Here is a 17,336-nt window from a genome sequence, read left to right on the forward strand (position 1 = left end):
GAAAACTTCTCTTTTCAACAGACAGAAACCATTACAGGAAACTACAAACTAATCAAAGTACAAAGCTGTGGAACCTTTCCCAGTGGTTACATTTATAATACAAGACCTCCACTTTAGACTCAAGGATTGTTGTGGAAAAGAAGTCAGCAGTACTGTTAAGAGCCAGAAGCAGAGTTTGTCTTCTAGTAATGCCCAAAGCTAAACCTACAAAATCTTGCCAACATGAATGTCAAGACATTAGCAGAACAAAGACAAAAGTAGACATACTAATATGTCTACTTTATATAGGGGAAAGCCCAAAGAGGCATCAACCCTACACAAAAACCTGTAGATAATCAAGACAGGCTGAGAATCTGAGAAACAGTCCTCCCAAGTGAAGAGCACACCTACTGGTAATCCAATAACCAATGATCAGCCTTAGAAAACATACACACAAATAACACTATATGGACTGAGATAGTTGTATTTACATATGTATATATCCCTATATAGATAAATGTGTGTGTGTGTGTGTGTGTGTGTGTATGTGTGTGTGTGTAATGTAAAAATAATTGATGTAAAAGAGGCCATGAATTTGAAAGAGGGCATGGAGGGTATACTGGAGGGTTCGGATGGAGGAAAGTGATAAGGGAAATGATGGAATTATATTATAATCTCCAAAGTTGTGATGTACTAAACACAAATTGACAGTTCTCTATCTTTTTTCTCTTTTTTTCTTTTACTCTTAAAACAATAATTTCACTCGATTTGCCCATTTATTTTAGGACATTTCAGTAATAATTAAAATAATTATTAAATATGCCTAAAAATTTCTCTACAGTAAAATATAAATCATTTACAGTTATTATTAATTATACAGGAAGAATCAGAAAATCAAAAATAATTTATTTACATTATATAGTTTAAATTCAAACTAAAACCTTTTTTAAGCCTTACTTACTTTTACTATAGAATATGGGAGACACTGTAAAAACTCTATACAGACCCAGAACATGTTGGAAAATACCAATTTGTGTATTTATGCTAACTCCAGCCAGATTTTTTCAGTTAAAAAAGAAAACAAAATAAAACAAAGTTCATCAAATAAAGCACAAAGCACACTTATTGAAAGTTATTAGAAAACTGGCAGATGCAAATATTACCTTATTGAACTGGGCTTTTTGAGAAACCAAGTACACATGCCAAAATTCTGCTGCTAGCTAGCTTGAATCTGCATATTTGTGGCTGCTGTTAAGACACACTTTGTGACCTCCTTTTCCTCCCAATATCTCTGATATTTCCTAAGAGAATCTTCAATTGACTGTGTCATTTTGTCTTGTCACAGAATAGCCCTTCTATGCCATATGGCTAAACTAGTTTGCCAGGAAGAGGGGACAAGGGTTATTATATTCACTATTTCACTCTCTATTACTAATCTTGAGGTTACTGACAAAATAACCAAGTATGTTGAAGACATGTTCTATAGATGGTATCTTTGCTGAAACATAAAAGAATTCTACCAGCATAGAGAATACATCTCTGCCATTGTGGGTGTTTCTAGAACTAGCAGGTAACTGTATAGGTTATCTTTCAAATGAGAATAATTATGAGGCTTAAGAACCGTGTCACTAACAAACATGTAGAATCATAGCATAAACTGGCATGGGGCTGGGTAAACCTGACATGCAATCATCCTGTTATTTAAGTTAATATAGGTCTCATAAAACTTGGCTTTCCACTTAAATATGTTTTTCTTTTATCCTCCCTCAATCCCTTTGCCATCTTCTTTTATCTCTTTCCTTCTTCTACACCCATCCTCATTGCTTCTAATTTCTTAAATCATGACCACTCTGAAGCTTTGTCTGCAGGATTAATTAAAAACTTTCCATATCATACCAACATGAAGAGCTCTGATATACCAATTATAATAAACAGTATATTTTTTTGTTTTTTGTTTTGTTTGTTTTTATTTTCTTGTTTTTAGTAAAGAATGCTTTCACAGTGGCCTTAGGCAAGGTTTCCAGAATTCTGTGGATTTCCTGAGGAAAACATATTACATTTAAAGGTTGACAGAAAAACAATACCTTCTATTAGGAACTATGTGTAAGGTGAAAACATGAGTGGAAGGAAAGGGTTAACATCTAGGAGGGAAGAGGGGAAACAAGAAGAGAAAGAAAAGACTTTTCTCAAAGTGTACATGTGCCTGCCTTTCTTCCCTGGAGCCTGTGAAAGCACATTGTTGAGATTTGACTTAGGAAACTGAGACAAAAGAAGATTGCCTTTCAAACTATCAGTAAGTTATAAAGCATATGTGGATTGAATTTGGTATAGTATTTTAATTAGAGTGATTATACATAACAAGTAAACAACATTCTCACATTATCTTTCATCATTAAAATAGACTAGATATTAGAGCAAAGATTATCAATTTACTTTGATATACCATTGTTATTTACTTCATTTGCCCTGTCCTATAGGATGACATGAAAATAAATTTTCTTCAATACAGCTTACTAGAACCGTGGTATGCAGTGTGCATTTCTGAGACATCGTCGCTATCAGCCTACATGTAAAGTAGTCTCCTGGGTGTTTTAATGACAACAGACACCATAGTATCCATTCTTCTAAGTGACGATCTATGAAATGTCTCTTTTATATTGCATCAATAATTACACAGTGATTAGCAGTAGAAATACACCAATGAGATTGTATGTAATCACCCTGTTTCTTTCAAGAAAGGTTAATTCCTCTTGTTATATGGATGCTTGGGAAATGTTAAAACTATTCACTCACAAGTATTTTCATATATTTTCCTTTATCATTTTTGATGATGAAAGATTAAACATGTAATTCATGCCTAAAAATTATGAAACTTGTCATTCTCTATAGGAATACATGCTAATAAAAATAGAAGTGACCTCACTGGTTCTGTAGGTTCCCATTAAGAATCTAGAGAGTCAGTAAGACAAAAGCAAGGAATTTCATAATTTCACATATTCTTTCATAGTTTAGCTGTTATTCTTTCAAAATGACAGTCATTGTGCTACTCTAACTTAAAATAATTGAGCAGTCCTTGAAAATTTTAATTGAGCTAAATTATAAATTAATTAAAATTAAAATGCCGTTGAAGATTATAAAGCTACTACGTTGAAAATACTGAGAAGAACCCACAAACCTTAACTTCAAAATGCAAAACTGACACTTTCAAAGCCAAGATTGACTCTCTATGAAGGGCTTTTTGACACACAGTCCATGTTATCATGATTTTACTTTATGTAATACATTTGACTAAATTAGAAAATTGTCACAAATTAACATGGGGTAAGCACTGAAATAAAACATGTAATAAAAACATCCCAGCTTTATCATCTTTTTATAATGAAATTTTAGAATGACTTTTAACTAATAAAACTGTGATAATTATTTTTGACATATTTATTAATTTGGGGATACTTACTGATTGAAACGTGAAGCAAGAGGAAATGTTATGCCGGCCCCTAGTGTAAATATTAATTTTGTAACATCAGAACTTCAGTGATAAAAGACATTGAAGACTTTCCACCATGGACACAAAAACCATTGGAGAAAGCAAAAGAAATTCCAAACTTTTTCCTAAGGAGTTTTCTTCTAATGATTTTATGAACTTGATAAATTAAAGAAATGACTGATATCTAAAAGTTTCCATAGAGTTCTTATTTATCTCCAAAATATTTAGGCCAAAATCCATGCAAATTGGGATGTTTTATGCATTATTGACATATATGTGTAAGGAGAGTGTCTTAGCGTTTCATTTCTGTGAAAAGACACCATGACCAAGGCGACTCTTATAAAGGACAACATTTCATATGGCTGGCTTTCTGGTTCTAAGTTTCAGTCCGTTATCATCATGGCTGGAAGCATGGCAATGTCCAGACAGGCATTTTGCCAGAGGAGCTGAGAGTTCTACATCTTCATCCAAAGGAAGCCATAAGCCAACTGTCCTTCTAGCCTGTATGAAGAACATCTCAGAGGCCACCCTAACAGTGAAACACTTCCTCCAACAAGGCCATACCTACTCCAACAAGCCAACACCTCCTAATCATGCCACAATCCCTGGGCCAAGCATATTCAAACCATCACAGTGATCATTGAACTGACACTTCTGGAATTATATCAGCTGAGACATTTTCATTAAACAGTGGAAAGCTTTATATTTAAGCCCATGTCCCCTTCTCACTGGTAAGAGAACACACAAACACACACACACACACACACACACAAAATTACTCAGAAAAGATTTATTATCTTTAAAACACTTCCCAATAAGTTATCATGCAAAGTCTCCTGATTCTCATATACTTTGTAAGGTACATGGCCAAACTCACAATACCAAATAGTTTCTAAACATCCTCAGTTGTGGAATTCCATGTTTTTCTTATTTCTTGTCTGAGAAACACAAATACTACAGTATGGATGGTTACTATTGACTGAATGATTGTCCCCAAAATACATTTGTTTGTTGAAATCCTATGAATTTTATGCCATTAGAAGTTTTACTCTTTTGGGGGTAGTGGTTGCAATCATGTTTTGGGGTAGTGGTTGCAATCATGTTTTAAGAGTTAGATAAACTCACATCTCTCTCTGCTTCTTACTATGTGAGCATACAAAGGATTCAGAAAGAAGCCCACATCACGCCTGACAATGCTCAGCATTTTCATCTGGGAATTCTCAGCCTCCGGTTCTGCAGATAACAAATATTGTTTTTTTAGGCTATCAAGTTTATAATCAATCATTAATGCAGCTTAAAACATATGGACTATGAATGAACTTGTCATCATTAATAATTTGACCCCCAAGCAACTAAATTTGGCAAGTCAACTCTTATAGTCAGAATAGAGATGATTTGTTTTCAGAATACTGGAACAGGGTTCAAAAAATCTCCGAGAATCTAAGAAATCATGTATGAGTTAACTTCACAAGAAGAGAAAAAGTGAGCACAAAGACTCTGGCAGCTTCTGACAGGACTGCTGTTTGTCAACCTCCCCCATCCTAACACCTCTGCTGTCTACTATGGAATTATCAAAGCTTAGTCTAACTGGACCTTCAATTACACTTGTCATCACAAGAAATTCATGGGATATGAAGGGGGAAAGGAAAATGGAGAGGGGAACTCTCATAAGCAAGGTGGTTGGAGGTCAATACAGAAGAAGGAGGAGAAAGAAGGAGAAAGAAAAAGGAAGGATAAGGAGGAAGTGGAGGAAGAGAAAAGAAATGGCAAGCTGCCAAGGTGGGGAAGAAACCATTTTTCCTATCCAGCTGCGAAGCCTATGACCCACAACAATGACTACTAGAGCAGGGTATGCACAAAGGTACTGTAATGGAGCTCATGTGTTGTTGGCAAACAATAACTGTCTAATCAAACCTAAGCCCCCTCAGTAGCAGGAGAATGATGCCTGTTACTAGGCACCTAAACAACTAACTCGATCTAATGAAATCATACATCAGAGAAGAAAATTTATATTGGCACTATACTAGACTTGAATGCTTTCTAACTACATTCTGAACCTTGTTTTTATACCCATAGATAAGCATCATTCTTACTCCTCCCAGAAAACGCTTCTCTTTTGGCAAATTACAGAAAAGTACAATTAGACAAGAAGCAAAAATCCATAGATGGGATTATGGGGAGCGAGCCCCACGGGATACATATACAACACAACTCTTTCACTTAAGGCTCCTCAGGGAACCATGATTGTAAGGGACAGAAGAACAGGAAGTCAGTGATGAGACTATGTCTCTTAGAAATGGCTCCCTAAGAAAGACCTAAACAAGGGCAATATCAATAGAAACACTAATTCAGAAAGGAAATTTCAAAGGGTCCCATCTGTAGACAACAGGCAACTAGGATTTGGAGAATTAGTTTCTCCTAGAAATGAGTCTCGTGATTGGTTATTCGATTCAAAGTCATCAGACATGATATTGTATGGACACAGACAACAATAATAGACTCAGCAAGTTGTATTTATATATTTGTGTGCTTATGTCTATATGGTTATATATGTAACAGTAATAATCCAAAAATGAGCCCATCAAGGTCAGAGGGAACAGGCAGACATGGGAGTAGTTAGAGGGGGAAAAGGAAATAGGGAAAATGATATAATTTATATCCTAATTAAAAAAATATTTTTAAAGGTCAAAGAAACAAAGAAATCCAGAATTCTTCAATTCTCTCCCATTTCCTGGCTTTCATTTCTTATGTTGGCTATGATTTCCAAGACAGTTTTCTATATTTTCATGAGATTTAAAACTATTGGCCCATGTTCTTTTAAAGACATAAATGTCTATTATCAATAAGTTTCACATTTCTCACTCAACAGACACTTTTCTTCCACCTAAAGTCAATATTGAAAACTTCACTACCCTGGCTTTGTCTCAGTGGGAGGATGTTTCAACTCTTAAAGTCATATACAAAAGTGATAGTGTGTGAGTAGGGGCGGGGAAGCAAATATTACCACCATTCTACAGTGATACTTTCTGCTAATTTTTCTTGACTCTTACATTCCTCAAGTGCCATCCTGAATTCACATTTCTCTCATGTCCCTTGATCCTTGTCTGGGTACCTGGACTCAGATCAACTTGTCCTCTGACTCTTCTCTCCATGACCATACATTCCTTGTCTTATTAGAGACTCAAAATTTAAGTTCCTAAAATTCCCACTGACGAGCTTGTCTGGGTCAAAAAGTCAGGCTAAAATCAAAGGTTTCATTCTAGAAATCCACTGAATTTCAAGATGTTCAAGACTGTCCCTTAGTCCTATCTCATTAAAGAGAGAGAGAGAGAGAGAGAGAGAGAGAGAGAGAGAGAGAGAGAGAGAGAGAGAGAGAGAGAAAAGAAAGAAAAACCACATTGTTTCTTATTACTAAGTAATCTTATCCACTAGAGAACATAAACTTCAGCTTCCTTCTAATGTGTTCTGTTTTCCATCAACATGAGTAATTCTAAGATAACCATAAATGGGCTCTAATCACAGTAAAAGTCCAGAGATTTCTTTCTAAGACTTCACTTGTCTCCCACAGTATCTTTTACCTTGTAAAAACAAATATGACCCACCAACGTCTTTCCACTACAATTGTGCTCCTGGTAACCTTAGAATGAAGCTTATGACCATAATTCTGTGTGTTTTCATGAAGATTTTTTTGAAAGGTGAAAATTCTTTTTGTAAACAATTCTATTTAAAATATACTTAAGAAAAACCAGTATGCTACCCAAGCATTGTACACTACTAAAGGTTAAGTATAATTGTTTTCTTTCATTTAAAGTTAGGCTTAATATTTTACCTCAAGAAGTATTTGTGCATTAGCTGATGGGATACAACAGAGAGTAAGGATGCTGTTTTGTGTAACTAGAACAGTGTATATTATAGTAATAAGAAATGGGTTATACGTATATTTCAAAAACTATCATGAGCTTTTTCATAAATAATGGTGAGTAATAATCAGCTCTAGATTTAATCTCTAGAGTTAACATCAACTCACGTATTTCCTCTTTCACCCAACCATCATCTTTGTATTTGCATATTTTAGTTGCCTTATTGAAAAACAGTTTATGAGCAAAGTTTTGTGCATCAGAGTTATTCAAGTAATTTAATTTATAGAAATGACAGACTTCTTTGTGTATAGAGGAGTGTTTGTGTCAATATACACACGATTTATATGAAGGAATCAAAGGATTTATTTAGCTCTATAGTTCCAGTGAGTGGTCCGTTGGAAATGTGGAAATAACTGGTGGACTAGAAATGGGCAGGAGCAGACCCAGCAATCATAAAGCAGAAATTCTTCTTTTATAAGAAACTTCAGTGTTTGATCTGATATACTATCAAGAAACAGCATGAAGCCAGCTTCTCTAGATTAAACAATGCCTGGGTGGGTGGGATAGCACCCTCTCAGCAGCAAAAGGAAGGAGGGATAAGATGAAGAGCTCAGGGAGGAGTGACTAGGAAGGGTGACACATTTGGAATGTAAATAAATAAAATAAATTAATAAAAACAACAAGTTAATAGAGTAGAAGTTAACTGTATTTACAAAATTCATTGCTGCAATATAATTAGCATTTGGGTGATGAGTAGCTACTGTACATTGAATTCTGTACAGCTCATTTACTAAAACCTCTAGTAATTGAAGCACAGGTTTACTACCTCAAACATTGAATGTATAAACAGTACTTACATTGAGGAAAGTAAGTACCTTTCTTCCAAAGATGCCAAGCCTTTATTAAAGAGTTCAGAATAGTATATCTGGTAATGGACAACATTTACTTTAAGAACTAAGATTGAGTGTTAATTATTTATTATCCACACTTTATCTTACATTGTGCTAGAAAGTATAGAACAATACATTTATAAAAATTAATGAAACCTTCCCAGTTATGAACACCATCAGAAATATATTATACAGTATAAGCATTTGGTTTTGTTTTTTAGTTTTGTTTTTTTGGGTTATTTTTGCTTGTTTGTTTTGTTTTGTTTTGGATGCAAGGCTCCCTTTTAATATATATATGGTGATTTCAAGATAGAATTTTCAGAAAAAATCTAGTAAAATTAAACATTAATTATATTCTTTGTGGTTGGCACCATAAAATGTGATAGACAGAAACATATAATCCCTTCCTAAATTTAAATTACAGTTTGCCAGAGATTATAATTGTCATATTCTCTGAAGGGATTTATCAAACTCCCAGAGCACAGCATTCATCTTCAGTAGCACTAACTTCCATCCATAGGTGATGAAAGGAAAATATCACAATGTTGTAGCATCATCAGAATGATTTTAAATTTCATTTTCTACCATCTATAATAAGGCTATTAATAAATTTGTCTTCACCTAAATAAACTAAGTATTTCAGGTTCAAATTATGTATAAAAATAACTACAGACTAAAACTACATTTAACATTAACTTTAAAGACTAGAGACAGTAAGAAAATACCTAAACTACTGGCAGCCTAACTAAAAATGTTTTTACTTTATTTGATTTTTATTTTTGCTGTTAGAAGAAATTGAGTCCAAAACTTCATGAATGGTAATTGTGTTCTGTACCATGGAGCTATAGTCTCAGATAAAATTTATTACTTTAAATGTAGAATGTATCATCCTTTGTTGCGCTTCTTCTTATGACACTGTCTAACATATCTGATCTAGGTATTGCTGCCAACCAATTCAACCAAAATGTGACATGAAGATAGAAGACATTATGAATGTTCTTCAAGTGCTGTTAAGACTGTTGACTTCCTTAGAATTGGTCCAATAAAGGATGTACACAGACAGAAAAGTGATTTTGTATCTCTATAGGAAACTTTGATAGGTAGTACGCATAGAGTTAGATGTTGTCATTATTTGAGAAGGTAATATTAAAAGGCAGCATAAGTGGATACTAGAGGGGTGAGCCGAGAGTGGGTGAATGGGTGAAGCACCATCATAGAGGCAAAGGGGAAGGGGTGGGGGTATAAAATGGGGGTTTGGTGGAGAGGTAACCAGGAAGGAAGATATCATTTGAAATGTAAACGAGTAAAATGATTAATAAAAAGAAATAGAAACCCTACCCAGCAATAAAAACAGATCTCTAAGGTCAAGGACAAACTGGTCTACAGAGAAAATTCTAAAACAACCAGGGCTACACGGAAAAACCCTGTCTCAAAATAATGAAAGAAGCAAAAAGCAGTGTAGCAGTGATAAACTAGAAAATACTTTCAATTGATATTTAAATCTAAATTTTAAAAACACTATACACTAAAAAACCTGCCGCAATAAATATAAATAATATAAATATAAAAAGGTAGTCCCAATATAAATCCCAATTAAATTTTTTGACAAGGCTTTTCTGCATTTTTAAATTAAAATGCAATTGGCAACCTCAATAACACACAAAACATTGATGCACATCTGAAGAGTAGAGACAAGATTCTTTCTTTTGTTTTTTGTTTTTTTTTAAGACAGAGTTTCTCTGTATAGCCCTGGCTGTCCTGGAACTCACTCTGTAGACCAGGCTGGGTTCGAACTCAGAAATCCACCTGCCTCTGCCTCCCAAGTGCAGGGATCAAAGGCGTGGGCCACCACTGCCCTGCTAGAGACAAGATTCTAAGTAACTACCCAAATTACATAAATAGTTACTAAGCTGTTTAACTATTTAATGGCAGCGTTTCTTTTTGATAGTAGTTCATATATTTTGAGTCATAATAATAAACTTTCAATTATTAGTGACTTTTCTCATTTGAATAATATCTCTAAAGATGTACATGCTATAAAAGTTTACTAAAATAACACCGAAGAGTAAATGGAACATTTACTTCAGAAAAGTAAGACTCAACATAGTAATTAATATCGAATACGTGATTTTAAAAGATACTTGCAAGAATAAGTAATCACTGAATGTCGGAGGAGCATGTTCATATAGCTGATGTCTATGGACATACCACTATACCACCAGATTCCAACCTCACCCATGAACTCTTTTGGAGATAGTAATCTATCAATGCTAATTTTTCAATGTCACCAACTCAGTAATTGGTCTTCAGTCTTATAACCATAAGGTGCACCTAAAATAGGTTTCAGTGAGTCAATAAAACCTTTCAATCATAATTTCTAGGAGACACAGGAAAGGTAAGTGAGTTACAGGAAAATCAAGTTATGTTTAAATGACAAAAGACCACACGGTATATTTCAAGGTCAACCTAAATCATGTCACTTCTAATATACACACAAATGAAATAAAAATATATTTTTGTACTTTAAAATTAATACGTAGGTAAATATCTTGAGTGATGAGAAATGTGGAAATATGTCAAAAAATGGGAAGAAATTCTAAAGCAGAATCAAAATGATCAGGAACATTAAACACACATCATTCATGCCTCTAAAAATCCAGGGCAACTGAGGCAATCCAGTGGAATTGAATAAACTAAATAACAATGGCTGAAGATTTATCAATAAATTATCTTCTTTTCTTACTGAGCCTTAACTTCTTATATCAAAAATGGTGGTTGACCTACAGAACTAAGACTTGATGAAAAGTTAGGGATGTTTGTCCACTTGAGGATAAGAAGAAAAATACATCTGAATTCATTTTTTTATTTTAATTTAGCATTATTTCTCTGTAACTTGGAAACAAGAAGAAAAGTAAAATGGTTTTAACTAAACATGACACAATACTATCTTTAAGCCAAATTATCACATTTATCCTTATAAGTTTCAAGATTTACACTATGTCATAAAATCTGCATCATAGCATTGGCTTACTAAGTGATCTTCCACCATTAGATGTTCATTTGGGTATTTTAATTCTGTGATATTTAAACACTAAATGAGACATAAAAATTCTAAACAACTAATAGACAGAATTCAACAACAAATAGTGACATTTAAGATCTCTAACATCAAAATGTGTTCTTCACATTGAAATTACATGTAAGTATAAATTGCATATTTAATTATATATTAAAACATTTAAAATGTATAAGGAGGTCAAATAATTTCTGTGTATAAATTGCAAAATTCTATTAACAAAGAATTTTATTCAAAAGTAGTTTCTAATGCAAACTAGTGAGAAACAGACCGCTTGGATCAAAAAGTTTATTCACAATCCTAAACTTTACCCATAATAATTTGTGTCACTAATAAAAAATTAATTTCTTGTTCCATGAAATTAAGTTATATCAAGAGATAATGAAGCAGTTTGTAACAGACACAAGTAAATCACTTTACCATTCTTTGTTTTTAAGATCTGATATAAATGGAGGCTTTGAATGTATAAAAATTGCTATTTTGGAAAATTTCATGAATAGGTTGAAAATCGTCAAATGCTGGTGTGTTACAGTGGGGTACAAATAAATGTATATATATACATGCAGACCCATAAATTCTCATCAAGGTCTTAGTTCTAAAGGAAATCTGCCATTTTTGATATAGGAAGTCACTGGTTTAGTAAGAAAGGAAGCTAATTTCTTGATTGGACTCCCTCATAGTTGCCATTTAAATCATTAATATATGTGCTTTATTGCATATAGGACAGAAGAAACAAACCAATGACACTGAAATCTGTATTAAACTGGACACATTGTCAATAACTTTTTATTTGTAACAGTACACCGTATTAAAAGCTCTATATGGTAACTTGATCTCAAGAATAAGTGTAAGTTATACAATTGCTTTTATTAAACCTGAAATTCAAAGAAATTAAAAAGTACTCATTAATCAACTGGTCATTGAAAATAATTTAATTTCTTGGGGAAAATTTAATTCTTTTTTTTCTGTGAATGGCTTTAAGTTATATCTCCTTGAAATTAAACATGGACATCATTCTAATTCCTTTATCTTAAGAGGCAAAATTCAATAAGAAATTAAAATATAAAAGAGTGCAAAAGGTTTTTTGTTATTCATCTATGAATGTAGGTTTTAAAATATTGTGTATATTTAATACAACTTAAACATATTAACTTAAAGACTAAAATATGAAATCATATGGCCTGAAATATATAAACTTTTGAAAATTTTCATTACATGGTATATGCAATTTTAGGCTAATATTTATGCTTCATATTTGCTAAATTTCTGGAGGAAGTACCTTTAATTGACAAATACAGCATATAATAGTGCTCAAAGAATTCTAGATGCTGACAAGAATGCATCATTATATAAGTTGAATGAGTCTTTATTAATTAGCATAATTTCTTATCAATATGTCTAGAGTCTCCAATTATACTTAAGGATGAGCATAGATCTCATTTTTCTTCCTGTCAAAACTCATTAAAAAGCATTTAGAACACATACACATATATTCCTATAAAGAAATAGTGTTAAATTTTTCACTACAAATGTGAATATCTAAGTCATGAAACTCAAACACACACAATAAATTCAAACAGGACAGCTTATAAAAGTCTGGATAGAATGTCTTGAACACCCCTACAAGTTTCAGTCACTGTCGTCATGAGAAACATCAAGAGCTTTATTTCATACCGCATCTCTCCTGCTCTCTGCTTCTGACATCTACATAGATTTTGATTTATCCATTTCATTTAGGTGGCTGCTTTTAATGTACCCATTTTAATCATGAGGTGACACAGGCAAAACTCATATTTAACCTGCCTCTTGTCAACATGAGTGAGGAAGAACTCAACTTCAAATACACAACAAACAAGTAATCACAAACAAATCTGGTCCCTGAAAGCCTAAGAGACTGAAGAAGCACAAGGAGCAGCACTGTAACAAGTTCCGGGCCGGCAGACAACTGCTCACTTTTTACTGTGAACTCTTGGCTGTTTTAGCATCTACACGATGGAAGTATCTCCCTTGTCTAGTTCTTTGTTTGTCCTTAAATTAAACTTAGCGTAAGGTATAATGTTGAAGAAAGGGCTTTTTCTCTTTAAAATGTTAGCTGACCTCTCTGAGCGCCCAGACAGTTTCAATAATCCTTCTAGACTCTGACTACTCTACAGTATTCAACTCAAGAAGTCTGAAGCATATGCTCTGTTGTGCAACAAAGAGAGCAAATAAAAACATCTTGAACAATAAAGACATCAAAGAGTACGTCATATACACCCTATGGAGTCTCAATTCACTGAAAACTTCAAATGAGAACTTTTCATCCCCCTCCAAAAAAAATGTTAGGGAATTATTTATTCATGTGTATACACTTTTAAACATATAAAGAGTCTGGGATTGAGAAAACTGCATTCTCTTTGAGCTACAGGTATCCTGGAATTACTCTATATCCTTTATCTATAATTAGAATTATCTATATCCTTTCAGATAAATACTAGGAGAAATCTAGAGCCAAGTCTGCCAGTGGGCATAGACTTCAGAAAGTCTTACACTTTTACCATCTGACTTGGCTGGACTCTCAGTGCTCATACTAAGAGAATTCCGCGCTACTGCTCTCTTCCTTTGGAGAAGTGTGGACTTCTCGCACCCTTGCTCAGGAGAGTTGGTTGGTTCTGTAGGGAGGCTCTGTGGATGATGGGATTTGGGTAGAAAGTAGAAGCTACTCCCTGCTCTCTCTATGCTCAGCACATCTTCCTCCAATCAAGAGTGCTTTTCCTGCTGGGTGCTGAAGGACAAGCTGTGCTTGTCAGTGAGAAAAGCTGTGTGGGTTTTGTTTTCTAACATGTTTCCTACTGTCTGTACTTGTGACACAGTGATCACCTTCCACCCATATTCCTAAACTCTACAGAGTGACCAGCTGAAAGTAATGGGCTGATGGGAATATTCTGCTTAGTTTCCTACAGAAAACTTCTCAGGAGAGAAGTTTCCCGTCAGTCCCTCAGCAAAAAGCCAAGAAACAAAGTCTTTCTGAGACCCTCACTCAATCTAGCCAATTCCCCTAAGCCACCAGCCACGTGGCTCCCTGCTCCATCCGACACCCACACCTCCATTCACCTTCAAGCTGCCTAAACTGAAAGATGTCACAGGATCACTTGGGGTTAGGGTTCCTTTCTATTTTTAGGAGGTCCTGTTGAAATAGGGAGAGACTGATGGAGTGTGGTGGACAGAGAGCTTCCTGAAGTGTCAGGAAAACCTTCAAGCAGAGCTTTCCTAAGATTCTAAGATTCCTTCCTTTTTCTACACCCAATTCTCATCCCACGCCCATCAGATAAATAAATGGAATATATGTTTCTTTCAAAAACACCACGAAACCAAAAAACATCACGAAAGCTTCCAAACCCCATCAGTCAACTCATTCCTCCCGATATGTCCTATTAGATGAGAGAGAGAGAGAGAGAGAGAGAGAGAGAGAGAGAGAGAGAGAGAGAGAGAGAGAGAGAGAGAGAGAGAGAGAATTACCAGAGTTTTGTTCCCGTTCTTGCTGAGAGGGCCCCGGAAAACTCCCTTGATGTTGCGAAAGTGTCCGTTGCTGAGATGCGTGGAGCTGATGACAATGTAGTAACACTCCATGGGGCAGCCGCCGCCTCTCCCCCGCAGCCGCCGCTTCCACGCACCCGCGCCCGCAGCCGCGGCCGAGGCCGGGAGGGTGGGCTGGGGATCGCGGCAGGGCGAGCGGCCGGCTGTGCGACGGCGGTGGGCACGCGGGTTCCTTATGCCCGACTGCGGTGCGCGCCCTGCCGCCTCCGCATGCCGGCCGCGCTCGCCTTGGCTCCGGCGCAGTGCTCGCCTGGAGATAAGAACCGGGACGTAGAGCCCCAGGGGAGGATGCAGCCACGAGGGGGGCCGGGCCGGGTGGGACCGGGCGGGAGCGGTCAGAGCCCGCGCGGTAGGGCGCAGCCGGGCAGCGGGAGCCGCCCGCGCGGCAGTGGCAGCGGCCGCAGCATCCCCCGCGCCGGGCGCCCGCACTTGCAGTCGCTGCCGCTGGCAGGCATGAGTGTTATTATAGTGCGCGGCGTTGCCGGTCCATCGCACTGAGCCAATGGCAGGGAGCCACTGGGCTGATACTGAGAGCTGTCAGAGGAGTACATCTGTCACCCGCCACCTCCCCCTCGCCTCCCCCGCCGCAGGGACCCACGGCCGCGCCAGCCTGGCCACGAGTGGGAGTGCGTCGCGACCGCCAGGGGCCGGGAGGCGACGGCCGGTTACAAGTGCGAGACTCTAGCGAGGTGCGGGCGGAGGTTGGGGGGTTGGGGAGCAACGCGACCGCCGCGGCTTCTGCTCTGCGGGTTGGAGTGCGGGCGGGGGAGCAGGGGAAATAAATAAATTAATAATTTAGTACCCAAGCCATCCGCTTCCAATTGCAGCGAATCGGGGCAGGTGCCAGGTGCCACTGGGTTTGGTTTAGGGGAGTCTGCGCTTTGATGCATCTTTTGTATGGAATACCCCGCACCCTCGCGCCCCCAATTACACATATCACAAGTGCTATATGCTAAGAGTTTGGGGGAGGGGATTTGTGGCGACGCGAGTGGAAGTGGGGAGAAGGGAGACGCAGGGACTCCTGATGGATGTGTTCCCATTCCTGGAGCTCTCCCCTCATCCACCTCCCCTGGGAGCATCAGTTCTTCCTAAATTGCCAAAGCTGAGAAGAAAAGGATGCTTTGCGGCAAAAGAAGCCGCTGCCAGGAGCTCCCATACAAGAGAGGTGCTGAACAAAAACAGAAGCCTTCGCCCTAGAAGCGACCTGAAAGGAAAAGCTGCACTCAAACTACTGCGCTTGTCACAGAAAGTAGGGAATGGGGTCTACTGTCTTCAGCAGAGAGAGATTCGGGTTGGATTTTAAAGAGTCAAGGCAGCCATCAGCAAGGACTGCTTCTATCCTAACCCTTCCCAGGTGATCCACTGTCTGTGTAAGTTTAGCTCCTTTGAGAAGGCTGAGTGAGAGCGCCATAGATATACACACCATAGATCTGCTACTACCATAGGACTCATTAGTCGGCACTTAAAAAGATCGATATCAGGCATGGAGGCTGGGACATGGTGCCTTCAATGGATTTACTGAAGGCTTTATTTTCCTTTTGCTTTGAAAGGCTTAATTGGTTAAAGCAGATTCCAGACATTCTGAAGCCCCTATGACAGAGCAATCTGCAGTCCGATGTAAGCTGTGCTTTATCTTGTTTATCTGTGGGTCAAGATTACAATGCAGTCGAGTAAGTGTGCCCTATATATAGAATTTTAGGTAGCAATGACCGTCCCCTCCCCATAAGCTATATTATGGTACTTAACTGAATCTGATAGTTTTATTTCACTTTTTCAAAGAAGATACAATGGGGGAGTCTACCTAAAAGAGGTGATAATCATTTTAGTGAATTATAAATTATAGGGTATAGCGGGGGAGTGTTAGATTTATATAAAAAGAAATTTTCCACGTATCATGCTTCAATTAGAAAATACTTGATGCGTATTGATTAAAGCTCATTATGAAGTGTCGGCTCTTTTAGAAGAAGCAGACTAAATTTCTCTGATATCCACTTGGGGGAGTCTGGAAGTCTTGGGAGAAAGAGAAGTAGAAACTCAGAAAACTTGTGTGCTTTGTGGAGGAAGTCACCCAGAAATATGTAGAACTCAGAATGAACCCAATCGCGTTGGAGAAAATATTCAATGTTGGAAATTAAAGGATCTTCTGGCTCTCTTCTTTGCAGAACTGTTTTATTATTATTTTTTTTTTATTTACCAGTCAAGCATGTAGGCTTTCTCTGCAGACATCTCTTAAGGAATGGAGACTCATAACAATATATTTGGAGTTTTCAAAAATATTATTAGAGAGGAAAATGTATTGAGTTCCATAAAGTAAAGGCACACCCACATAAGATTGAGTCATATGTATTTAGTTTTTGTAAATACATAACTCAGAATAATATAAGCTAGGTTTGTTTGCAAACCATTTTTACACAGAATATTTCTTATGTGATGGTCAGATCTTTGTAGCAAAGAGTTCAATGTCTAGT

At 36.8% G+C, this 17,336-nt stretch overlaps 1 protein-coding gene across 1 annotated transcript in view; it reads right to left on the reverse strand.

The window, feature by feature from the left end:
• Znf804a (zinc finger protein 804A) overlaps positions 1-15,028 on the reverse strand; it is a 195,628-nt gene extending 180,600 nt beyond the window's left edge. The window contains exon 1 of the mRNA XM_028763015.1: positions 14,791-15,028. Coding sequence (XP_028618848.1) covers positions 14,791-14,901 — 111 coding nt within the window. The 5' untranslated portion in view covers positions 14,902-15,028. The remainder of the gene's footprint in view (positions 1-14,790) is intronic.
• Positions 15,029-17,336: the final 2,308 nt, after the last annotated feature.

This window comes from Grammomys surdaster, unplaced genomic scaffold (genome assembly GCF_004785775.1).
Source record: "Grammomys surdaster isolate TR1022 unplaced genomic scaffold, NIH_TR_1.0 136, whole genome shotgun sequence".
In the NCBI taxonomy this organism is placed as follows: domain Eukaryota; kingdom Metazoa; phylum Chordata; class Mammalia; order Rodentia; family Muridae; genus Grammomys; species Grammomys surdaster.